Source organism: Acanthaster planci, linkage group LG07 (assembly GCF_054643075.1).
Source record: "Acanthaster planci isolate LZ-2023a linkage group LG07, COTS_SCS, whole genome shotgun sequence".
NCBI classification, from domain to species: Eukaryota; Metazoa; Echinodermata; class Asteroidea; order Valvatida; family Acanthasteridae; genus Acanthaster; species Acanthaster planci.
Genome location: NC_141783.1, coordinates 15551479 through 15577142, shown reverse-complemented (window position 1 = coordinate 15577142; position 25664 = coordinate 15551479). Strand labels below are relative to the sequence as shown.

The window sequence follows — 25664 nt, the reverse complement described above, 5'->3', positions numbered from 1 at the left end:
GGGGCGACGTTTAAGCGGCAAAAAATGCAACATGGAAAATACCTAAAGTAGCACGACGCGACGGGCGACGGCACGACGCGACGCACGACGCGACGCGTCGTGTGTTTACAAAAGTAATGGCAAGAAGGCGACGGTGCGACCCGACGGCAGGACGCAAGGGAGCCGTCGTGCCGTCGCGTCGTGTAGTTGCGTCGCCTGGAGGGGGGCTAAAGAGAGAGAGAAATGTGTGTCGTAAATAGTACACCATACCACAGACATGTATTTTTTCACTTCATGCACTTCACTTAACGGGCCAAGACAGCAGAGAAATTATTCAAACATCTGGAAACTAAAGTACTACCTTTAGCGTAGTTACTTAAATGGCAGATCTCAATATTTTGTGAGAATGACGTTACAGTTTCGGTGGATTACAGCGTGAACTTTGTGGTCGAGACCTCCGAGTCACCATCGTAAGACCTCAGACGACCTCTAGTCTGAATTGCAGTCATAAGCTATAAATGATTTATGAACTGGGGAAAAAATTCTCGTCATTGTTCACCCTCTTACTCGTGACTGGTCTTGCGACTGGTCTTAACATGGCTGCAGGCTCTTGCCAAAGTCCGATTCCAATGTTGTTCGGAGCCGTGGTTATGGGCGGCCAAAAGGCCCAAAATTAATTTTAAAAAATAAACAATTACGAGCAAACTTTATTTTCTTATTAAAAATTAAATAATAAAACACAAAACGAACACCAAAACCATTTACGAAACAATTTATTAAAAGTAATATATCACTGAAACTATTACGGGCGAACAACATATTCTCATCAAAATGTAGTTAATCGTAAAACACAAACACAAAACATTTATAAAAGAAATTATTTAAAAATAAATTACCAACATTTTAAAACAATATGCCTCTAAAAGTTCCTAAAATGACAACAGTAAATCAAACAAAGGCAGCCAACAGTTTACTTCAATTTTCAACAAGGACATTACTTTCAGTAAAAATAACAAGCACTAAAATCTCTTACAAACACTAAAAGGTTACCATACAGTTCTTTGAATAAAACTCTGCAATAAAAGAATTGCTGCACTTTTCGTAACTATTCATATACTCTATGAATTTACTGACCTATGTACATCCAAAATCAAAATTGGCAAACACTGTGACACTCACACTCACAGCAAGATCAAAATTGCAAGATGCATTTCTAAAAACTGCAGAAAATGTTGTTTTTAACCACCGCGTTAGCAGGAAGAAACTTCATCCCAAAACCTTTGTCGATTAAGCATCCAAAACAATATGGAGAATTGAAGATGTGAAAAGAAACACGCCGCAGACAATAATGGTTGTCTGCTCGGAACTGCTTGCAAATACACAGCATCGAAAAAAAAAATCAATTTTCTGCTACTTGCTTTTCACACATTTTACGCTTACTTTTAGTACGAAAGTTAAATTTGAATAAAATTGAAAACAAAGCCATTCCGAACCTTTCGTTTTGTTTTACAGTCTTCAGCAAATATATTTTCTCAGAGAACACAAATTTGGACTTTACGCACGAGCAGTAAGACGTTTCTCACTTCTCAACCCCTTCTGATGGGATATCTTTGGAATTATTCTTGAACGCTGACTCATACCGATCATAAACTTCCAAGAACAAAAACTAAATTCTCCACAATAAAATTAAGACTCGAAGTGCAAAAACCGTTACAAATTGCCGGCTCCGCCCGGCGAGTGCTTTCCTAGCGTGCACTTGCACTCAGGGCAGCTGTGAACGGTGTCTTTCAGGCTGGGAATGCAACACGGGATAAAAGCGAGGGGCCACAAGCAACACCAAACCCTGGAAATTAAAAGAAATTGATCTAAGTAAGAGTACACATTCACCTTCTCTAAATACCATGCAAAATTCAATTGATGAGCAGTACTGGTGATGATGTCAAGTATGACGCATAGACGTGTGCAACCGGCACCAACAAAGACCAACAGAAACATTTACTCTCACAGTTTCTGACCTACTTCTTCATTTGGGGGACAGACCAAATAGAGGTTTGCGGTAGCGGCCATGAAAGGATATCTCTTTCATGAGCGTGTGTGGTTCTGAAAAGAACCGGAGGGTACTCAACGTTTCGACACTATAAGCATAAGCATAAAGTATGCTCTGTGCGTCGTCAGGAGACTGGAGGTTCCATTGATGAAGCTGCTTATATTGTATATGGAGGCGTTGAGGTGTGAGGAGGATGTTGACGATGACAAAAGCTATTTAGGTGCTTTCCTTAATATTTTAGGTGGGACTATTCTAGAGGATCACTTACGTCACGAGGCATATCCATATGACCATCACCCAGACTGCATCGCCGTTTTCTTTCTGGATCTCGGTGGTGATGTTTTTCCCGCAGCTGGTGCACTGCATGATCCTGGGCTCGGACGGGAACATCTGCATCGGCACGGTGACATAGGTCGTTCCTTCCGGCGGGGGCAATGTCACAGTCGGGCCGGCAGGCGCGGACGGTTGCGGTACTCCAGGATGGGTGACCACCACCGGCTGTCCTGGACCGTACGGCTGATGTTGGGTCGAATAGGCTGGGGGGGCTTGGGATGGATAGGCAAGGGGTTGCTGTTGTGGGTACGCTAAAAAGCAAATGAAAGTGTTTTTGATGTATTTCAATGAGCTCACTACTTTAGGGGAAAGACAATTTGAAATTTCAAGAGAGCAGAACACACGTGAGAAATGGAAGTGAAGATCTTACTAAAATTGCATCAATTTTTCGCTTTTACATTATTTGTTCAAAATAGTCCTATACAGGCAAAACGTTATATGTACCGAAATAAAAAAATCGCTAAAACTTTCGCCCATTAGCTTAGAATTTTTGACAGCATTAACAAGTACAAATATTATCGTGCATATCTTTTTACAGTACATAGGGCCCTACATGCATATCATTGCATACCTGTAGGCATCTGTTGTTGGCCGCCTACGGCGGGTGGGTTGGGATCCTTGGTCTCTAATTCCATCGCGATTCAACTTTTAATCTGCAATAACAAAAAAGACAAACACAAAATCGAAATTTTAAGTGTTTAAACCTGACGGTCCTCAATCGTACAATTTCAAAAAGTTTTTACATTCACCATGGGGGTTATAGGGTTAAGCATGTAGGGTCTATGCAATGAAATGCAATTCTTTACTACAACAGTTACAACCTAGAAAATACGCCATTCTGTTCAATTTATAACCGTATTTTTAGTTTTGGTTTTGCTATTTTAAAAAGGTATTTTGGAACCTTTCAGGTATTTACATCTGTAACATCGATTTCCACATTATAGGAGCAAAATTGAAGAAACCTCAATGTTGACCGAAGTTGGTTGCGTTGATTTGTGGTAGTAAAAATGCTGGTTTGGAAAAAAGGTAAACTTGATGTATACACGTGACACCAAAAAATATAACGGCCGATATGGAATTCTTTTCAAGCCAAAGTGAAATGGACTGTATTACGTCGTGTCAGTGCTGAAAGGTCCTTACGAAAAATTGCATCAAAAGGTCCTTATTGAAAAGTACTATTTTAAACATGAAATTGGGCAAGGAAATTAGTTCAAATTTAAGTACACTGGCCCCAGAAAACTAGTTCAGTAGATAAAAGTAAAACAATCCATTATCAACAGAACGTATATCTACATAAACATGTAGAATGAACCCGTAATCAATGAAAACGGTAACTTGCTGTGTCTAATGTCTGCATCAAATTAATGTAGTTAATTGAGATAAGTTACTGTTATATTTACGGTAAGTTACTGTTCAATAAATGACGGCGATTTGCCGTGAGAAAAATTAATGTAAATCATTAACAGTATTCTACTGGCGACCGTGTTGCCAGTAAAGTACTGTGAAAATTATAGTGTATTGGAAAAAGAAGTGGTACGGCGTGCAAGAAGTGCCATTCGACACCAACATTCGTCACACGTGATCAAAATATAGTTTGAAAATAGACATAAGAGTATCAAAGGTTTGGCCAGTCGGTAGTGGACAGTCAACAAAAAAAGAGGTTCCATTGGAATTTCAAGAGGAAAACGAAGATATACGCGTCATGCACAGAGGCACGGTGTAAGGAATCTCGTCTTTCTTTTTCTTTCTTTTTGGTTCATAAGGAATCCGTATTCAAACTTAAGCAAAAAGCACCATTCGTGTACCGGCACTCGCACTTTTCGTTAGAATGATTAATATTCGAGTGAAAAGAAAACTCCAACCATAAGCCTTATTGCTAATACTAGAAGAGTGGTTTTGCACGATGGTATAAAGGCATCATGGGAAGGTTTTCCCTTCCCACAATGCCTTTCCACAGTCTGTTAAGCTTACGGAGGTAGCAGGAACTATTATTTCTTCCTCCATGCTCCAACCATGGAGGAATAAAACCTATTTCCATCGCTTCGAAGTCCACGTATGGTTGTATACGCGTCAATGGAGCCAACGTGCATCGAAATGTATGCACAGTTATTTTAAAAATTTAGTTCAATTATAGACTCATTTTGCATAAATTTGAAGACCTACCCGTATCGAACGTTGCCAGTAATTCGAATTAAAGTACTTCATGTACACGATGTTCCAAGCTCTATGGATCCATGACCATGCCACCAACTGCTGTTTCTGAGTCTCCATTCTTGCGCCCATGACTCATGTTTACTTAAGCTAACCCTATTATGTAACGCTGAAAGCCAGCGTCACAGCTTGCATAATGAATCCTGCTCTTCAAAGCGGGTTAAAATTAGACTTGCTTATCAAGTCGTTGATGCAATCGAGAAATATAATTCAGTGGGGCAATCATCTATCATAGGCATGGCACAGACCCAGGGGGGAGTTCGGGGGTCAACTCCCCCCCCCCTCGTGACACACATTTTTGAGGGACATTTGTCTAATTGGAAGACGCCCCAAAACAAATGAAGCCTTCCGTGTACAGTGAAAGACAAGACAATCATATTAATGCCTAGACTACTAGGTCACATTAATGTATGCATGAAGTCAACTCTTACAAAAGAGGCTCGTATGCACCGATCGACTCGTGTATTTTTATTCATCCGTGCACCATGCTGTGGTTTGCGCAAACCGTCGTACACCACCCGTCCAACTCGTGCGCAGCTCGAGCGATGCACGAGCGCATGACATGTCCAGATGCAATACCCAGTTTTCGTTCGATAGACCATAGTAACTCAGAGTAAAGAAATGGTTTCAAGTGCAAAGACAATTTATATTTAAGGCAGCTTCTTTGCTATTTTTTGACACAGCTCTTAGCAGCATATTGACGTCGACCTTCGATGAAGTACCTGTACACTACATGTATTCAGATTCCCGTGACCTTGACGTTGGAAAACTACGCTTTAAGACTACATGCAATTGTACTTATAGCCCAACCCCCAGGTTGTATGTAAAATCGGAGTATTTGGGACTGTTAGGGTTAAACATGCTTCCACGGACACCCCACCTCCCAAAAACAGCTCTGCTCTGAGCCACAAATTTAAAAATGAGAAAGAGAGATTTCCATTTGCTTTATCCATAAACCTAGGCCTACTCAAATTTTAGAGAACAGTACAAAAATTTAAAATGTCACAATTACAAATATGATAGTCAAGAAATATAAATACAAGATAGAGCCAATATTTTTTACTACATGATGGCTTGCCATTTTCTTGTTCAATTTTTCATTAATGAAAATTGTGATAAGTTTAAAAAGCAACAGTGCCCAAAATTCATAGACTTTTAGCACGCAACAAGGTAACGACACACATCCTCGCACGTGTCGTATACTAGGCTCGAGTCTGGGGCTTCGCGACCGGGGGTGTGGGGATCCCCCCCAAAAAATTAATTCCAGTCAGCAAACAGCAAGAGCTTCAGTTGGAAAATGAATACAAAATTGGTACATAAAAGAGACACATTTGCCATAAGCGTGTCCCTGTAAGTATGTCAGGGTACAACGGATTTCATTTAGTACGACACGAGGTTGGCAAACAAGTTATAAGTCGGTATTTTTATTGACTGTGCCTCATCCCCAAGAAAATGACTTTGCCACGCCCCTGGCTGAAGTACAATATTTGGCATACGAGTTGGTCCGCGCAGGAGAAAGTCCACGTATCACTGCCGAGTAAAGTTGGTTATGGCGTGTACAGGACGACTTTTTCGTTTCGTGACGCACCGGCTTGCAACGCATCGAATATACAAGTGACATGATAATCGGTACGTCACGCGTCCCATTAATGGCGGCTTGGCGACAGTAATCCAGAAATTGGGCCCCAAATATCTATTTTTTCCGCATTGAAGTAAAATTTGTTCCACTTTCAGGTAATGATTTTGCTTTGTGAAATGTCAACCGACCATAATAGGGTGGGTTTTTGTATTTGGGGAGAGTATAATGGGGAGAGTCAGACTACATGTAGACCAGAAATGGGGTCTTCAAATTTGATTAAATGTAATAGACCAATTGTGCCAGCTAAATCACGTGAACTTATAATGGGTATCAACCCAACAGTAATGTGTGTTTGGGTGTTGTTTACAAACAACACAGCAAGTTACAGTATAGTACCCATCAGTAGTCTGAGTACGGTACCTACTCTCGGCTTTATTTTTGGTAAGTGATACTTATATTTGTTAGTGGACGCCGCGTTTGTTGATATTTAATGCCATTAAAGGTCACGTGACTTAGCTGGCGCAATCGGTCTATAAATAACAATAAGGCAAGTTCGCGGCTCCAGCTAAGCCGTAGGCGAACTTCCAAATGTTATGACATGAGCGTATAGGTTGGAGTTACTCATGGTAGGGACTATGAACATACTCTTGCAAACGTACCATTATACATGATACCTTTAAGTGGGCTTTTAACGACACGGATGCAAGAAACGTTTAACAGTAGATTTAATGCATAATTTCATAGAGGCCTGGTAATACGTACCTACCTGCCTCATAAGTAACTCCCTAGCTTGATAGAGTTTGTTCCTTGCTCCGTGATCAAGACCTGTACGTGTGCAGTTGTACCGACGTCGTACACAATCACATTCTAATTTCTATTCATCACGTAGCCTGCCGGTCCTGGTGCACCTTTCACAATTATCACTATGGTGAAATAGATTACCGAAACAATATAATAGCACCGGTCTTACAATACAAGAGGATTTACCCTTTGTTCAGGCAGCCCTTCATTGGATTTCTACGCAGCGTCACCCATTTTACCGTACAGACGACATCTTTCATTTTCTTGTTATATCCCAGCAGCAACGGACATGAAAATTGGCAAGTGCAACGAAACTTTCGGAGCGGGGCATACTAACCATGAAGTACTCGCAAAAGGTTAATGCAATGGTGTTGACGCTTTTCCGTGTCAACAAGGATACAATGCCCCCCCCCCCCAAGTTGATTCACTCCAGGAAGAATGAATGGGCGCCATCCACTCTGAACCGTTTCACCTGATGATAGCTAATCGTACATTCATGATATCTATATTTTGTGATAAGTCTTGTAAGCTACGCCTGGCAATAGCTCTTTTTACCTTCGAACCTCTCCCCTTCTATATCACGGCGCCAACTCACGGCACAATGTCCGTCCATAGAGCAAAAGGCTCGTACACTATTCTGCCTGAGAAGCGTGGCACGCACGTTTTTAAATTTACACGACAAAAGAGACAATACATAAAGATCCAAGTGGAGCTGTCCAAAAAATTAACGAAACTAGAAAACAAAAGGACATGACCAGGAAAAATCATAGCAGGACTATGAGACCAAGAATTCATTCTAATAATTATTATTTTGAGTCCGGTCCTTAAAGTACAGCTTTGTCATTTTTACTTTTTTTTTAAATTCAACAATTAAAAATAAACAATGCACGCTGAACATATTCTGCTCAGATTTCAAGGAAAACTTACAAAAATTGCTTAGGAAAGGAACTTAATTCAATTTGTAATAAACAAATAATAAACCACACATTGTTAACCTGAAAAGAATGTCAACTTGTAGTAACAGCAACTCAATGTTCCGCATCAAAATGGTCGCAACACACACTTTATCCATATTGTCTGTTCTTGCATAATCATTACTGTCATGAGTTCGGTACAGAATAGAATGTTCAGTAAACCTCCAACGTTTTCATACTTCGCAGACAAGTGCAATTATTATTAATATTTACCGCAATGACGCTGATTTTAGAGTTTGATCAATTAGTTTGTAAAGATGCATTTAGGCATACATTGAGCCATGAAAACAAGCAATTTCCAAAATTTGTTCATGTCCGAAATAAGAGCCGCGACAGTCAAACCATCGTTCGAGCAGTGACGTCGATTTTTGGTTACTTCTTGCGCTCAATCGCTCCAGCGCAAGTGTTCAGGAACACACTGCCGGGACCACCAACGATGTGGGAATTGCTTCTCCTTTTACTTAACTCAAAATATGTACATCACTTTAAAAAAAACATCGACTTGAGAATTGGGCAGGTGTTCTATCCCCTTCCTCCCCTCAATTCCAGTGGGGAAAACGGGCCACTCTCAGCCCCGAGTTGAAGTCAACCTCCCAAGCGACAAAAGAAAGACACATGGTTGTAAGTTTTCCAAGGGTGTTCTTGCACGGGCATTCTATTGCTTATTTCACAAGTACAACGATACAACTCCGTGACAAATCAAAAGTTAAGGTAAAGTATCCGGTGATTAAAATGTTTTATTTTTTGGCGTTGTTTAAAATCCTTGTGAATTAACTAACTGGTTAAAAGAATTAAAGAGGATGGATTAGTTACGGTATACGAAGAAAAATATGATTATAAATACGTAAAAGTTAACATGTTGGTGGTGTACAGGTCGTCGGTGTTTTCAGTGACAAAAATCTGGAAAATCAGTCATTTTTAATCGAGAGTTTTTCTGCGATTTAAGTCCCGATGATTCAAAGAACATTTTGGCACGGTTACAAAGGAAAATGTTTACTTTCATATAAAGTTCGGTCTCTATATTTGTTTCACGATGTTCTGCGCGAATCGGGGTGCCAGCGTGAGCATGTGCGCGAACGATGTTGAACATAAAATAAAATTTAGCGTGGGTCTCGAAATGTAACAAATATGTAAACACATTTTCATAGGCACAAAGTGTGCACAGTGTGAAAGAGAAAAGTAAGACATCAAAAAATTTGCCGTTTTCACGAGGTGAAAAGGTTTTATTATAATGAATTATTGTGTAATTGAAAAAAAAATTCTGCAAATGATGTGGATAAGCCTTTGTTTCAAACTCTTACATTCCATGACTGTTCACAACACTCCTGGAATCCTTAGCAACAAAAGGCGGCGAAAATGTGTCATGGGGGGGGGTATCTTCAAACACGTGATCTTGGAATGTCTGCTTTGCATGTTAAGGGTTTTTGTCACTTGGTGAAAACACCGATGATGTATTCTGTGTCCGAGTTGCACATAAAAGTCTTCAATTATTCAGCGTGAAACAGCAGCATGAAAAACATCCATATAACAAACTTAACTATTGGCACTATATTAATATTAAAATGGGAACCTATCTCAAGAAAAAAAGGGACTACTTATGCAGTAAAAATGGATCTTTCACCTTTTACACATTCACCGACAGGACAATATTTTCAGTAAAAACGACAAACACTAAAATCTCTATCAAACGCTAAAAATTAACCATAAAGTTTTTTAGTATAACTCTGCAATAAAACAATAGGGGCACTTTTTGTAAATATTTTAGATGTTCTCAATGGCTTTTCAGTTGGTAACCCCATCTAACTACACTAAGGCCAAAGCAAAATGAATACCGCAAGATGCATTTCTAAACAACTGTAAGAAAACATTTCATCATAACATTAACAGGAAGGAATTTCGTCATAAAACATTTGTTGATTGAGCATCCAAAACTTTACGGAGAATTTAAGATGCGAGAACAAACACGTCACACACATTCATGGTTGTCTGGTCGAAACTGCTTGCAAATATACAGCATCGAAAAAAAATCAATTTTCTGCTACTGGATATTTACACGTCAATGCTTACCTTTAGTTCAAAAGTTAAATTTGACAAAATAAAAAAAAATTCATTACAAACCTTTAGTTTTATGTTACAGCCTTTAGCACATGAATTTAATCCAAGAACAAAATTCTGGACATTTCGCATGAGCAGAACGACGTTTCTCACTTCTCAACCCCTTTCGATGGAAATCAAAGATTCGTGAATGAAGAATTATTTCTAACTGTTCCTAAATACTGGCCCATATCGATCATTAACTTTCTCAAAATGAAATCAAAACCCCGGGTGCATAAATTGTTTACCAACTGGTTCATCCCATTGTGCCTATTGAACTCTCAAAGACCGGCTCCGCCCGGTGAGTGCTTTCCTAGCGTGAACTTGCACTCAGGGCAGCTGTGAATGGTGTCCTTCAGGCTGGGAATGCAGAGCGGGATCAGGGCAAAAGGACACATGCAAAACCAAACCCTGGAAATTGAAAGGAAAAAAAAATGTATCAGGAAAAGTAAAGTAAAAGTTTACCAAGTAAAACTCAGTTGGTGAGGACCGTTGACTATGATGTCGATTAGAGCACATTAATCTATGCACAACTTCCACCAATAACACCGAGAGAAGTTAACTCTCACAGCTTCAGCTACTTCTTCAGATTCACTTAAAAGGGTCAGACTAAGTTAGGGTTAATTAATGTGATGATGTATGCAGGACATTATAGGTCTACGGCTGTTAGTAGGTATCACAGTGTCCAGCGGCATGCAGGGGCGCTGCTTAAAATGTTGAAAGAGACTTTGCCGGAGGACTACTTACGTCACGAAGCATACCCATCCGACTATCACCCAGACTGCTGTGCCGTTCGCTTTCCTGGTCTCGGTGGTGATGTTTTTCCCGCAGTTGGTGCACTGCATGATCCTGGGGTCAGGCGTGAACATCTGCATGGGCACGGTGACGTAGGTCGTTCCCATGGGCTGGGCTGTCACCACGGTCGGGCGGGCAGGCGCGGACGGTGGCGGTACTCCCGGCTGGGCGACCGTCGCCGGCTGCCCAGGAGGAGGGCACGGCTGAGGTTGAGTCGAATAGGCCGGAGGGGCTTGGGATGGATAGGCAGCAGGGGCTGGCTGTTGTGGATATGCTAAAAAATACAAATAAAAGTGTTTCTGATCTGTATCGGAGAGCTCACTGCTTTGAGGGATGGGTGAAGGTTCAAGAAAGCAGAACACCAGTGAGAAATGAAACCGAAGACCTTATTTTAAATGCATCCATTTTTGCTACATAGATCTTTGTTTGTTTTAACTACTTTTACAGGCAAAACATGCAGAGATCGAAAATCGCCATGTAAATTAACTTAGAATTCTCTTACCATTAACAAGAACAAACACTGTCATGTAATGTATCATTACATACCTGTAGGCATCTGTTGTTGGCCGCCTACAGCGGGTGGGTCGGGGTTGTGATCCTTTATCTCTAATTCCATTGCGATTCAAATTCTAATCTGCCGTAAAAGAAATCACAAAATGAGAAAAACAGAGTCGTCCTCGAAATATTAAGTGTTTATGCCCCAGCGATTTCCCAACTCGTACTTGTACATGAGTACATATTTTCCTACTCGAACTCGTTCTCACGAAAATGTACTCATACTTCAGAAAACATTTATAATCGTGACAAATGGAAGGCTGCAGTCGCCATTTTCTTGTATCATGGCCAGAAAAATGTAACCATTTCTTGGCTTCTAGGTTTCCATGTATATATTCATACACACACACATACATGTTTTACATAGTTACAAAGTGTGGACTTTCCTTTGTTCTCCTGTGGTTAAGGGAACTTGAGGAAAATACTCCTTTTTCTCTAACTAGGACAACTCCTTCGAGCTGGACTTTTGATGATGATTTCCTGGAGTGTTCCTCTTCATTTTGCCACTGATAACCTTGACCCCAAAACGCCTCTGAAACTGTTTTTCAAAGAGGGAAAAACATTGTGTGGACGTGTGCGAGTGCGCACAATGTCCTCGCACCCTACATTATGTGGACTTCTTTTGGGCAGAGGTCCACACTATGTTTTTGTGCAGAGGTCCACACTATGTATGCCACACGTGCACACTGTCACACACACACACACACTTACCTTACATACCTACTGTGGCCATTCCTTTCTTTACGTGCAGTTAAGAAAACTCAGTGAAAATACTTATTTTTCTTGAAGTAGGGAACACGATTTTCAGCTGGCTCTTTGTACAAGGTTTCCTTGACTATTCCTCTTCCTTTTACGACGATGATCCCTACCCCAAAATGCCTCTAAACTTCTTTTCCAGGGAAGGGGAAACGTCCTGTGGACACGTGTAAGTCCACAGAACGTCTTCTTTTCCTGCATCATGTGGACATTTTTTTATCACAAGTCCACACTAGGTATTTAAGGTTACGTTAGCGCACATACACACACCCCAACTGCCCCTCCACCGGCCAATTAGGCCTACGCCAAAAGAACTGCCATGCAACAACATTCATCACAAATTACGTGATCTGTAAATAAAACCGTTGAAAAATAGATACGAGTACATGAATCAACATTTTGGCCAGTCGGTACTGGGCATTCAAAAACATGAGATTTTAATGAAATTTTAAGCGGAAAGCTTATGAGAAGTACCATTCGTGTACCGATACCATTAGTGACTCGATCTCGCGCTCAAGAATATGTACTTGTGTTCGCATGAAAGGAGTTACTCCACACATACAACACTGGGAATTCCTACTTTTGTGGTGCCGAATCCATGCATGCAACACGTCAGTCCACATGCATACAGCCAACTGGCATAAAAATGTCTGTACAATTGTTTTAATATTTAAATCAAAGACGCATCTTGCATAAAACTTGAGGAAAGACCTCTTACCTCGCTCTTCGAAAGTAGCCAGTGCTGAGGTACAGTACACTGTGTTCCTCGATGTGTATACATGTACATGTAGCTCTATGATATGGCATATGTACGTGTCATCAGTTGCTGTTTTTATCCAGTTTCTATTCATGTTTACTTGAGCTAATTACGTAACGCTGACAGCCAGCATGCATAATCATCCTGGTATTCTGGATAGGTCAAAATTAGACTTGCTCATCAAGTCATTCATGCATTTGAGAAATATGATTCAGGGTCCTGAATAACAATATGATTATCGTGGGCATGGCTCCGATTCAGAGAGGGAGGCAGGGATCAGTCCCCCCCCCCCGATATTTTTTCATATTTTAGGGGCTTCGTCTAAATTGGGAGAATACGCCATGTACGGGTCTTATGCGTTTACCGTTACAGAGATTAATGGCTTCACCACCAAGCCAGCGGATTCGGTGCATCCACAAACAACTCTTACGCAAGTAAGGTCGTGTCCGAATAACTCGGCTACGGCCGGAAATTACGCACGGGTCAGTGGCCGCGGCCAGTTCCCATTAAGTCATGTGTAAATTCTGGCCGTAGCCAAGTAATTTGGACACAGCCTCAGCTCCTATACACCGACTTGACTGGTTCCCGACCCGTATACATAGTCTACAGAAGTCTTACGGACGTCCTCCGAACGTATAGGGACCGGTAGCATAACTTTTTCCTAGGAGGGTAAGGGGCAATTATCATACTGCAAGCTCGATCAATTTAGTGAGCACTTCATAGAAAGTTAGAAGGTAAATTTTGAGCTTTACTTTCCTATTATCACAACATCCTCTTATCAAGCCCCCCCCCAGTGTAACTGTCATGTAGACTCGAACCCTTGCCTTGCCGTTTACAAGTCAAGCGCTCCTCTGAGTTACCATGTAACTAACCGAGAGAGCAATTTTGTTGTATGTTATCCTTAAAAGTTCTACGATAATTGTCCTTAACCTTCCTACTAAAAACGCATGCTCAGCGGTTCAGACAACCATTTTTATTATAATTACACATAACCTTCCTAGGAAAAAATTACGTGGACCGGTAGCAGGTAATGAAACTGGACGAAGTCTGCCGGTTTTATGTAAATGAGGTAACAATGCCCGCTCAATGCAAAAATCAAGCAGGACCTGATAGAATATTTACCTTTTATAAAAATTTATTCTTCGTCATACCGAAAATAACTTCACCATAAATTGCCTTTCTATCTCAGATTCAACACAATAACCACTAATTTGAAACAAATTGCCGTAAAATGATTTATTGATGATAACCATTGAAAAACAAATTACCACTCTGTGATCAACAGAGGATTGGCAAGGATAGTTATTTGTGTTTTAATTGACTTTCCGCACGTATGTTTCCTTCTTCAACTTAGATATTGTGCAGGGTCGTACACTGGAACACCAGCTATCCCATACAATCCCACTAATGTTCAGCGTCCAATTTGATAGGGCTAATCACATACGTTAAACTGCAGCTACCGGTCCCTATATACAATGAACGGGGACCGGTCCATATATTTTAATATAATGGCTTGTCTTTTCTACTTTTTAATTCTTATAAAATGTAAGTTTTTAAAAGCATCGATGCCTAAATGGGATTTGACACACGTCCTTGCACGTATCGTATATGCAATTTGGATACGAGTTGGTCGGTGTACGAGTTAGTTATGGCGTGTACGGGACGACAGCAGTTCGTGACGCACGCCCGCAAGCATCAGCTATGCACGCGACATAATATACCAGGCAAGATATGGCACGGGGGGTACCCCCCCCCCTTACCTGTCCAATCCCTATACACACTCTAGACTATTGTTACCTAACACATCCCCCCTAGAAGTCTGTAAAGAATTCCTGAGATTCCGATCAAACAATGACCAACACAAAGGCGGGGGGGGGGAGTTCTCTCCGTCCCATATCTTGCTTCAAATGCGACATAATCGATTACGTCACACTTGGTGTTTTTCCGCTTTGAAAGATGGCAGCTTGGCGACAGTAATCGGGAAGTTGGGCCCAGAATGTCTATTGAGTCCCTTCTGAAATAATTTGTTCCGTCCACTTTTAGGTGATTTTTTGCTTCGTGAATGTCACCCATTTGGGGTTTTTGATGAGGATTCTGGTGGGGGAGCCGGATCCAGGTAGAGTAAAACTTAGACCGGAAAATGAGGTCTTCAAATTTGCTGATTACATAAGTATGACATACATGCTAACGAATAACTCACGTGCACGGCTCCTTAGCACACACTTCCAGTATCGAGACGAGGTATGGGTTGGAGTTACTCATGCTAGTTAGTTACAAGTAAAATTTATAATCTCTTGCAAACGTGCTATCATAGGCCTACATGAAACAAAATTCCCCGATCATAAGTCCAATATGATTTTACATACACCCCCGGAGATTATAGGGTCAAGTGTGCATTTTCGGAAAGGGATGCAAGAAAAAGTGAACAGTAGATTTAATTCGTAATTTCATAGGGATCAAGCAGTACCTACCTACCTCGTTGTAAGGAGCTCACGCCTGTTCTCTTTCGACAGAGTTTGTTTTTTACTCCGTGATCAAGACCAGTACATGTGCCGTACTGCACTGACGTCGTACGCAGTCACATTCTATTCATCACGAAGCCTGCCTGCCGGTCCTGGTGCACCTTTCAGGATCATTATTGTAAACTGAATCGCAGGATAAGAATCGCATCGGCCTTACAATACAGCAAGACTTGACTTTATTCAGGCGGTTCACCGTTGGATTTCTACGTAGTGTCACCCACTTCATCGAGTACAGGATACAGCTGCAATTTCTTTCTTTAGTTCAAAATCGATCACTGCGCAGACGAATGACGTATTTGTTCCTTCCTCCCCATTAATTAGGAAATGGAAATCCCGATTGTAACGAAACTTTCGTCGAAGGGCACAAATGATGCAAGTACTCGCACAAGTTGACGCTTTTCAGTGTCAACAACAGACTACAATGGCATGGTCCCCCAAAAGGTTCACTCTGGGAAGGTGCCGATGTATCATATTATATGAATGGGCGTCATCCGCACTGAACCGTTTCACCTGATGATAACTAATATATTCAGAATACATGCATTCAGTGTGGATCAGCCTTATAAGCTACCTGAGAACCTCTCTATAGTGTCACTCGCCAATGGGAGGTTGGCAACTGTAATGGTTGACAGTCAATCTGAAAGCAAATGATCTATGACTCGTACACTATTCTGACTGGGAATGGAAGCGTGGCATGCAAAGTTTTTAATTTACAATATATGTACATGGCCATGCAGGGTTTAATCGGTATGAGGGCATTGAGAGCCGGCAACGCTATCTTAAAAGTGAACCAAACCAGATGGTTGTAAGAAATCTGTCCGAGAGTTATTGAAACTACATGCCTGGGAAAAATCACAACAGAACTTCTGAAAGTACAAAGAGAATTCATTGTAACAAATTCTCACATTGCAGCTGTAATTTAATTTTTTATGTGTAGCAGAGACAATGGCATAAACACTTACACTGCACGCTGATCACATGATCTGAATCAAATTTCCATGACAAAGTAGGAAACAATTTGTAATTAAAAATAAACCTCACATTGTTAAAACCACTCGCCGCCGGGTAAGACAGTCTCTTGAATCACAAGCTGCCGGGCGGTGCTTTCTGACATTCGTATTCACCATACTTATTACCATTGTTATGTCTATTATGGAGTAACATAACGGCTTCTTTGTTTGCCTTCAGCCCCCAGGAATGACAAACAATGGGCGGGCTGGACGATGCGTTCGTCGGCCAGGCTAGCTTACGGCGCTGCGGTTCTTCATGCCATTGTACTTCACAATACGATCACAGCCTATGGTGACTCATACCAGTCATTCCTGGCCCCAACTTAGGCCACCCGGCTGTGTGAATTACAAGAACGTGCCCGCATTCGGGGACACCGGGCTCTAAGTGGTTAACCTAAAAAGAATCTCAATTTCTTGTAGCAGCAACTCGATGTTCTGCAACAACATAGTCTGGACCCACATTTATCTGTCTACACTTGCAGAATCATACTGTCACCAGTTCGACAAAATCATGTTGTATTAACCACAGGAGATCCAAACACCTTCTCCAACGTTCTTAATTTCACACACAATGCCATTACTGATATCCACCGCAATGACGCTGATTTTGGAATTTGATAAATCAGTTTGTGAAGATCACAGCACTGAACAGAAAAGTCGTCGTTACACCCAGCGGCGTGGCTGACGGGGGGGGGGCTCTCGCCCCCATGAAAAATCGTCGCCCCCAGTCGCCCCACCATGTTCCTGATGTGATCACGGTTATGCACTATTTCTTGAATTCTTGTGTTTTTTCTTTGTTTTTTTCACTCCTCTTGTAACAAAGTCCTGTTTATAACAAAATAATTTGTCTGGTCCCTGCAACTTTGTTATAACTGGAGTCGACTGTACATGACTACGTCCAACATCCAGTCAGCCCCCCACTGGCACTTTAATTTGAAGCCCTCCGCTCGCCTTATGCTCAGAATCCGGGCTACGCCGCTGGTTACACCACACCTCACCAGCCACACGTGTTTACTGATAAATCACATAGAATTAAATAAAAACAAGCGTTTTTGTATCCTGAACCTTTATGAGCAATGCTGCTTAATTAGTTGGCAGTTTACGTAGGCCTAAAACAATTATTAAGCTGAGCGACTTTCAGATATCAACTTCTGATTGACAACACGTGAAGCATGTTAAGCGCGTACACATAACATGGTACACGCTTGGCTCCTGACATCAATGATCAAGTCAGTGACTTATCGGTCCAGGCCTTATTATGTTAAAATACTTTAAGTTCAGTCCAGAGTTTATTACACTTTTTCTATACAATGTGTAGAGTATGTTTTTCAGAAATATCCAGGATGGTAGTAAATTTTATGATATATAACTTACCAAGACTTGCGTAAAGATGGCCGACTGGTAGCCAAGAAACTTTTGTCGGAAAACTTTGCGGTCAAAGGTTACTCTCTGCAAACCTCATTCCCAGGGTTCAAATAAGCTCAAAGTCAAGGGGACAAGGTTGAGATCTACACGGCTTTTACAAATTGCGGCTTTTGTCAGGGCATTTTCATAAGATACAATCCCGGAATCTACCGTGTTCAATGTAATCTGTTATGGGAAGGTGACAAACAATTTTGGGTTTGCAGCCTCACTTTCATTTTTCAATCTGGATTAATTATCGCAACTTTATTTCGTTCCTTTATTTTTACTCTCAGTGTCCCAAAATGAAAAGTTAAGCCTACTTTCAATTTGAGAACTGTTTCTTTTGAAACAAATAACGCGTGTCTTCACATGCATGCTAAGTTTTACAACAGTTGGTCATGAGAAAGCCGAGTTACTGGGGAAGGGGCCGAATCTACCTACGGCTTTGAAATACCTGGCTTTTTAAAGGTTGGGTCAAAGTATCGATTCCCAACCTAGTTAAATCTCACTACATGTATAAGGACTACTCACTGGAGGACAATTTCTTCCAGCAAAATGGAATTCTTTAAGGGTAACTTAGGACAGACGTGTACACGAACACAAGGCTCTTTCTAAAATCTATGCTGTTGTTCGGAGCAACGGTGTCGTCCCTAAATCTCTACCGTGAGGAAAATGGGAGGGGGGTCCTTACACCCACATTAGCAATGCCACTGGCCGTATGTACTGTAGCACGCACGTTCCCACCAACACTACTAATCCTAGTGCTTGTTTTACGTGAACATAAACGTAACTCTGTAAAACAGTTAAGGTTAGGCATAGCATTTTCATTTCGGATATTGTGTACATGTACATTTATTGTGAATTATCTAAATGGTCAAAAGTAGAGCGGTTTTAAGGCGTATACCCGGTTAGTTACGGAAATATGTAAATATAAAAGCCAATAAAAATGGTATTAGTTCTATCGACAGGTGCACATATGTTGTGTCTCAAACATCTAGCCATCGACTTTTCATGCCAAAAAATCCAATATACACGTAAAACTGAATTTTGCTACTTTATTTATAGTAGAGAACAATATATCTCCAGACATAAGGGATTTTTTCTTTTTATGTAAAAACTGCCTGATCGCTGTTAAAACATTCGTCGACGGGACAATAGCTCTAGTATAAAAAGACGATCACTACTAGCTCCTAAGAACTTTACACTTCAACACACTCTGCAAGAAACAAACAGGGTTTCAAGAATTGTTCTCTATAAATGAAGGCAACAATTCTAAATGATGATACTTCCATTCAATTATAAATCTAAAAAACTGTGATACTCACACCGACTTTGAAATCGGGAGATACATTCTAAAAACTTCAGGAAAATTTTCTGTCATGAAAATAAAATTGGGAAAAATTCCCTTGAGAAACCTTTGTCAGATTAGGCCTACTACTATTAAATGTGTAAATACAAAACACGAAAAGAACACAAGTACAAACACGTCAAGGAAAGCCGCCATGAGCGACTGGTCAAAATTGCTTAGCAACTCTTTCACTCTGAAATATACAACATCGAAAAAGTCACTTTTAGCTTCCACTCCGTAAAAGTTACACTTCTCGTTTTTGATCGTTATTTGGAAAATCAAATTAAAAATATAATAAACCAAAACCTTCAAACATCTTCACATTCCTCTTTAAGTCCACTAATAAGTTTCCTCAGACAACACTTTTGGACCGCTTTGCGCATTCACAGAACGACGGTTTCCGCTTCCCAAACCCTTATGATGGAACACATCAGTCGTGGCACATTCTGAAGATTGGTTTTTAAATTGTTAACGAAATGCGAGTAAATAACCCCGAATATACGAACTGGATCATATAAATCATTAACTTACACGAAGAAACCCAAGTTCTTCTTTCAACAAATTTAACACCCGCAAAGAAAACGCAATTAAAAACTGGATTCGTTGAGATGATCCCCTATGTTAAGAATTGGCCCCAGTTCCAAGCTTTCAGAGACTGGCTCCGCCTGGTGAGTGCTTTCCTAGAATGAACTTGCACTCAGGGCAGCTGTGAATGGTGTCCTTCAGGCTCGGCATGCAGAGTGGGATAAAGGCGAAGGGCCACATGCAACACCAAATCCTGAAAAAAAATGATCTGAGGTTTAAACTTCAATTTGTGAGCAATGTTGACAACTTTATAATGTCGATTATAGCTCAAAGTTGTGCAAGGCTGTGTCAGTCTGCTACAAATTTCAACACACAGGGAGCAGCTGCGATGAAACTTCTTTTTTCTATTAACGTCCATAATGCATCCAAATTAACCTCATTTTGAGTTTGTTTTCACTACTTCAAAGGGAATTGTGCATTTAGAGAGTATGTTACATTGGTTCGTGCCAAAACAAATCTGCACTTTGAAAGGTTTTACTGGCCAACATTTCCTCTTCTCTGTGGTGATTCATTGTCATGCTAAATTCATCAATAAGCAAGTAACCAATCCTTTCCCCGAAATGCATTCAGTGAGTAAATTCAGGGTTCACAACTTGAACAGAAAAACCTGTGTAGGGCCTACAAGTACTGAACTACGTCTTCCATGGATGAAATCGCAGCAATTGCACTCTCTGTTGTCTAGAAAAGCATACACTTTTCAATGTATTTAAACCTATAGGGATGAATAATCACTTTCATTCATCGAACAAGAGTATAGAGCTGCAGAAATTTGTTTTCTTACAAAAATTTATTGCAGGTACTTTTTTTTGAAGAGCACCTCTAACGAAAACACGTTTTCTCTGATTTTATCTGTTCAAATAAATATGGAAGCATCCAAATCGAACGCACTGTCAAAGGTCTACAGAGGTATAAGCATTTTGCCTTAGTTCCTGGAAGGGCCACTTACGTCATGAGGCATATCCATCCGACTACCACCCAGACTGCAGCGCCGTTCGCTTTTCGGGTCTCGGTGGTGATGTTTTTCCCGCAGTTGGTGCACTGCATGGCCCTGGGTTCTGGAGAGAACACCTGCATGGGCATGGTGACGTAGGTCGTTCCCACGGGCTGGGCTGTCACCACGGTCTGGCCGGCTGGCGCGGGCGGCGGTTGCCCGGCAGCCTGCGGCTGAGGTTGGGTTGGATAAGCAGTGGGTTGCCATGGTTGCTGTATTGGGTAAGCTACAGAGAGAATGCTTGTGATCAATTTCAGTGAGCTTAATGTTTCTGGGGACTAGTGTGAAAATTCGTGTTTCGCACTATGCTCCATTTTTCCAGCATGTACTATTTTGGTCAAAGTCAAAGCCTTACAGGGATCGAAAAATCGCAAAAACTCGTGTCATTCAGCTTGGAATTTCTCTCAGTTGCAACCAATACCATCATTATCATGAAACAATTTTTACGATATATCATTGCATACCTCCAGGCACTTGTTCACCAACAGCGGGTGGGTTGGAGTTGGGATCCTTGGTCTGTAATTCCATCCCGATTCAGATCTTAATATGGAATTCAAAAATGGAATCCATGATAAGAAATGCTTGGTCGTTATACTCCAAATATTAACTGTTAAAACTTTTACCCTTTGTGCACTAACGGCGAATTTATCTTCAAGCAAAGCCTATGTGCGCTATAAATTTGGATTTCGATATGAATGTTCATATTTTAAAAGGTATTATTGTGCTTTTGGGTTTTTTTGCGTCCATATAAATATCTATAACATGCAGGAGCAAAACTGTGGGAGGAAACCTCGATGCTGCTCAAAAATTACCATTTCCTTTTCTTCGGCGATTCCTTGTTGCCTAAATACAGACATAAGCCAATGACTAACGCTTTCCCATAGGCCTAATTGATATTCACCAGCTAAATTAAATTTCACAATTTGAAAAGAAATACCCACAAACTGAGCAGTATCGTGCCTGCATGACATCACAGCAACCGTGCCTAAATTTCCTGAAATCTCACACACAATTTAAATTGTTTAAAACAAATAGGAATTGGAATGATGAATTCCGTTCTGTAGGCCTACTAACATATACATTTCATGATACAGTCAAACTTACAGTTGAAACCATAGCAATGTTTCGACGGGAAACACAATAAAATGCTTGTTCTTGCATAATCTAAAACTGGCATTAGCCAAATACATAACATATATATATATATATATATATATTAAGGGAAAACCAGAGTATTAGGAAATGCAACGAGTAGACTATAAGAAGAGCTTCCGTTACAGGTTCATTCGAAAGTATTACACCGGCTACAACTACAGTTCCATGCAACAAACAATTCCATGGATAATGTTTAGTTTCATGGTTTCGAGTACATCAGGAGAAATAGGTCTGTGCAGTATATTCAAGCAGTACATGCGTGGGTAAACTTGGACAACTGAAGGATTTACAAAAGAACGGAACAGGAATGCAGACTTGAGTGGTGCCGCCAGGTCGTCCAAGGCTTATCGAAGTTTTAACGTGGAAAGATTTTTTCATGCTACAACTGGGATTGTATAACAGAGAATACAGGAAACAGAAAACGAAATATTGGTTAAATTTGAGGTTACTGCTGTTAGGTTACAAACATGTCCGCAAGCAGCTTGTGGAGTATTTATTTTATTATCAACACAGTTAAAAGTTATTTGTAATTTTCTGTATTTCAGTAAGTGTATTCGAATGAACAAAAGTCGACTATCTATTATTTGTTTTAACTGGTTTGATTCGTTACTGTATAGGCGAGTAAACAAGCGTATACGAACATAGGGCAGGGACTGCAGAGTAGATTTGGATAACCATCGTGTAAATTTTGGGCGGGATCTGTAACGCCCAACTTTGCTTCGCTTTGGGTAACAATCTTCCATTCAGTTCGGTTCACTTTATTTTCCACATAATATTACTCTACAGAAAAACTTTCACAAAGTGTATCAAATAGGCCAATGTGAATGGGGGCGGTGAAAGGAGAGGTGACTGGCTGATGACGGAATTGCAAGGCTTACAAATGCTGCATTGAGCTCAACTAACATGCAAAGATCAACCGATCAGGACCAATATGGAGCCATCCGTGATCACTGCAGTTTTGGAAGGTCATAAACCTCACAAGTTGTTTATTTTTAGGGAATTTATTTTAGCGAGAGAAGGGGGGTCATAGCGAGGGGACAGGTTTGGAAAGAAAGAAAGGCAAAGTGGAAAGAATGTTGCATCCGCGGCTACGAGGTGGGCAAGGTAAGTGGCGGGGTATTCTGCAATTGTGCCAAGAAAGGCAAACTGGAAAGAATGTTGCATCTTGTCTCCACTTTTTACATCATATGCCATCTCAATGAAGGCCAGTCGTTTCATAAATGTTGAAAAGAAATGAATCTGGGTCTGACCATGATTATTTTCCAATTTTGTTACGAAAACTCTTAGAAAATTGTCTTGACTCCCCAACCCCACAGAGTTCGTACACAACTGCTGAAGTGGAGTCACGGTGTAACGTTCTTTCCGTAACGTGAGCCTCATAGCTTTTTGGGTAACCATGAGACCCATCATGGAGCTATTCCTTGACATAAACGAGACGGGGAGGTGCACGATTGTAGTTTGCTTATCATTTTTCGTCATAGAGTAAGGAACACAGCACCCCTCAGTTTTATGTTGATAAAATCATGCAGGCGTATATAAATAATATACTCCGAACCGTAAGTTATATGTACGTCACGCTCCATCCATCCACCTGCATGGCCTTTATCGGTCCAGTCCTCTGCATTCATTATTTGTGTACATGTACACTAATTTCACCACTGTTCCCAAAACATTTTGTACAAATTTGAAGGAAAATCTCTTACCCCGTCCAGTTGATAGTTAGCCCTTGGCGCGTAGTAGCCCTGGCCCTGTACAACTTGTGTGTAAGCTGTCAGTTGCTATCCTGCTATACATGTACATGCTATATAGTTGCTACCTTTGATGTTTCGTTCTTTCTATCTCTCTCAGTCCATGTTTACTCAAGCTAAAGCCGTTATGTAACAGCCAGCGTGCAATGACGAAAGAGCCTGTTCTTCTGGGCGGGTCAAAATTAGACTTGCTCATCAAGTCGCTGTGCATCCGGGAGATACGATTCAGGGTAACGATCAACTGCAGAGTCATTGGCGGAGGAAAGGGAGTAGAGTACCCCCCCCCCAGTGGCAGATACTTCCCTCAATTTCCTGTTGGTTTACTGCCCATCTATCAATTAGAAACAGTGTGGCGTTGGTTAAAAGTTCATGTTGATCGATATAAAAAGGTAAAGAAGTGATTATCTCAGAGTATATGTTTCAAAAGATTTTTACCGAATTTTCAATTTCATTTCGCAGCGTTACGGCAATATTTTGTAATCATTCCTACGCTGACTTTAATTTGTTTTTATCAGATTGGTAAACTTTACCTGAAACGTCTGAATCTGTCAATATTTCCGCCCGTTTTTGTTTCAACGAAAATCAACAATGAGTAAAAAACTAATTAGTATGAATAATGTTGTGTCTTCACTAATTAATATAGTTTGCTAAACATAGCTCGTTTTGAATTGAATTGTTAGGTCAATAGCTGACGCAAAATTGAGCATTTCAATTTGATAATAACGCATGAACGGGAATATGGGCCATATCGATTTTTTAAAATGGTCACAGTATCTCAGTGAATTTGTTTTTAAAAATCACACTGAGTGACTTATAAGGCGTGCCTCACAAAGAGATAAAAGCATGTTCTTTCGGGTGCTGGCAAAAGCATTATATCACAATTTGCACCGTGCGCAAAGATATATAACGTACAAAATGGATGATTGACAAAAATAGCAGCGGACAGCATTGGTCGGTGTTTACACCATGTTTACATGTACATCATGACTTTACATCCTGTTCCATGCGGCTTATTTGCCATGTACAGTACATGTATGCACCAGCGCTTTATGCCTCCTCAATGTTTACGCAGAACCGTCACAATTGGTCAAGCATTAGACGAATTACAATCAATACAATACTGCCCAATCATTGAGAGCAGAACCTAATGCAACCCAACGTAATGGTGTCCTTGTTGATAATCAGCCTAGTAACACTTAGTGTGAGCATGGAGGAATTCCTCCATGGTGTGAGGTACATTTGATGTGCGATATGTGGCAAAAGGGACCCCTCTATTGTGTCTTCTTTTGTGTTGACGAAATCTTAGAAATTCCTTTCAGATTTCCGGGGGGGGGGCGCAGTAGGCACAACAGCCTTAGGGTATATAGCTTGTGCATCACATTTGGAGGTCCCCCTTTGCCACCAATCGTGCTGGATATGAGGTATGTTGCCCAGGATGAAACCTATATACAGATTGATGACATCATGCATACAGAAAATGCTGTCTGCATATGAAGCAAGATATGAGACCAAGAGAACCCCTCCCCAGTTTTGTGTTGGTCATTGTTCCACTGCAATCTAAAGAATGCTTTTCAGGCATGGGTATGTGTTAGGTAACACTATTCTAGAGTGAGTATGGCGATGGGACATGTTGTTGGGGGTACCCCTCCGTCTCATTTCTTGCTGCTTGCTAGATGTAGCTGTGCGAATTCCAAAGAGCGACAATGCACTATATGAAGGACAAGACGAATTTGAGTGAAATGTAATCAGTCGAATTGATTGAGACTTCACCCGAGTTTCCACGGAAGATGTCCCTTTTTCAAACAACCGAAACTCGGAGTGTCTATCAATCTGAAACATCCCTGAAGTTTCCATTCTTTCGAATTTAGAAAGTTTAGTTACTGACAAGTGATGATATTGGGCATACTGTCATTGATAGTGGGAATTTCTATACCAAAATGCACATATGTCCAGCACCATCAAGCTGTAGCAATGGATACATATGCATTACATCCCATAGCGGAAAACAAATATGAAAAAA

The 25664-nt window shown here is 40.8% G+C and overlaps 3 protein-coding genes across 12 annotated transcripts; all 3 read right to left on the bottom strand.

Annotated features, from left to right (window-relative positions):
• Nucleotides 1-735: 735 nt before the first annotated feature.
• Nucleotides 736-17883, bottom strand: LOC110980332 (cell death-inducing p53-target protein 1-like). 6 transcript variants are annotated; one of them, XM_022236930.2, is made up of 5 exons: nt 17788-17873; nt 6912-7072; nt 2931-3012; nt 2295-2610; nt 736-1822 (listed from the first exon to the last, which is right to left on the bottom strand). In XM_022236930.2, the coding sequence occupies exons 3-5, from the start codon at nt 2992-2994 to the stop codon at nt 1690-1692; spliced, it is 513 nt and encodes a 170-aa protein (XP_022092622.2). In that variant the 5' UTR covers nt 2995-3012; nt 6912-7072; nt 17788-17873; the 3' UTR covers nt 736-1689. The 6 variants fall into 6 exon arrangements, with proteins under 6 accessions (XP_022092622.2, XP_022092621.2, XP_086995472.1 ...); XM_022236929.2 differs by having other exon boundaries at nt 6916-7072; XM_087139346.1 differs by lacking the exon at nt 17788-17873 and adding an exon at nt 15357-15921.
• LOC147798662 (lipopolysaccharide-induced tumor necrosis factor-alpha factor homolog) lies at nt 7741-15492 on the bottom strand. 4 transcript variants are annotated; one of them, XM_087139343.1, is made up of 5 exons: nt 15353-15449; nt 12843-13033; nt 11360-11447; nt 10766-11087; nt 7741-10429 (listed from the first exon to the last, which is right to left on the bottom strand). In XM_087139343.1, exons 3-5 carry the CDS (start codon nt 11427-11429, stop codon nt 10300-10302), a joined length of 522 nt encoding a protein of 173 aa, XP_086995469.1. In that variant the 5' UTR covers nt 11430-11447; nt 12843-13033; nt 15353-15449; the 3' UTR covers nt 7741-10299. The 4 variants fall into 4 exon arrangements, with proteins under 4 accessions (XP_086995469.1, XP_086995470.1, XP_022092612.2 ...); XM_087139344.1 differs by having other exon boundaries at nt 11360-11442; XM_022236920.2 differs by lacking the exon at nt 12843-13033 and having other exon boundaries at nt 15353-15492.
• Nucleotides 17884-19003: 1120 nt separating the features above from the next.
• On the bottom strand, nt 19004-23842 carry LOC110980188 (lipopolysaccharide-induced tumor necrosis factor-alpha factor homolog). 2 transcript variants are annotated; one of them, XM_022236604.2, is made up of 5 exons: nt 23600-23842; nt 21846-21911; nt 21206-21281; nt 20697-20967; nt 19004-19943 (listed from the first exon to the last, which is right to left on the bottom strand). In XM_022236604.2, the coding sequence occupies exons 3-5, from the start codon at nt 21267-21269 to the stop codon at nt 19814-19816; spliced, it is 465 nt and encodes a 154-aa protein (XP_022092296.2). In that variant the 5' UTR covers nt 21270-21281; nt 21846-21911; nt 23600-23842; the 3' UTR covers nt 19004-19813. The 2 variants fall into 2 exon arrangements, with proteins under 2 accessions (XP_022092296.2, XP_022092295.2); XM_022236603.2 differs by lacking the exon at nt 21846-21911 and having other exon boundaries at nt 23600-23782.
• Between the last annotated feature and the right edge of the window lie 1822 nt (nt 23843-25664).

Excerpts from the sequence above, each read along its gene's own strand:
- LOC110980332 (XM_022236928.2), bottom strand. The coding sequence starts at position 2,994 with ATGGAATTAGAGACCAAGGATCCCAACCCACCCGCCGTAGGCGGCCAA. Across the intron at positions 2,611-2,930 it reads CCAACAACAGATGCCTACAG|CGTACCCACAACAGCAACCC; the intron begins GTATGCAATGAT and ends TTTGCTTTTTAG. Across the intron at positions 1,823-2,294 it reads ATATGGATATGCCTCGTGAC|GGTTTGGTGTTGCTTGTGGC; the intron begins GTAAGTGATCCT and ends TTTAATTTCCAG.
- LOC147798662 (XM_022236920.2), bottom strand. The coding sequence starts at position 11,429 with ATGGAATTAGAGATAAAGGATCACAACCCCGACCCACCCGCTGTAGGC. Across the intron at positions 11,088-11,359 it reads CCAACAACAGATGCCTACAG|CATATCCACAACAGCCAGCC; the intron begins GTATGTAATGAT and ends TGTATTTTTTAG. Across the intron at positions 10,430-10,765 it reads GGATGGGTATGCTTCGTGAC|GGTTTGGTTTTGCATGTGTC; the intron begins GTAAGTAGTCCT and ends TTCAATTTCCAG.
- LOC110980188 (XM_022236604.2), bottom strand. The coding sequence starts at position 21,269 with ATGGAATTACAGACCAAGGATCCCAACTCCAACCCACCCGCTGTTGGT. Across the intron at positions 20,968-21,205 it reads TGGTGAACAAGTGCCTGGAG|CTTACCCAATACAGCAACCA; the intron begins GTATGCAATGAT and ends TTCTCTCTGTAG. Across the intron at positions 19,944-20,696 it reads GGATGGATATGCCTCATGAC|GATTTGGTGTTGCATGTGGC; the intron begins GTAAGTGGCCCT and ends ATTTTTTTTCAG.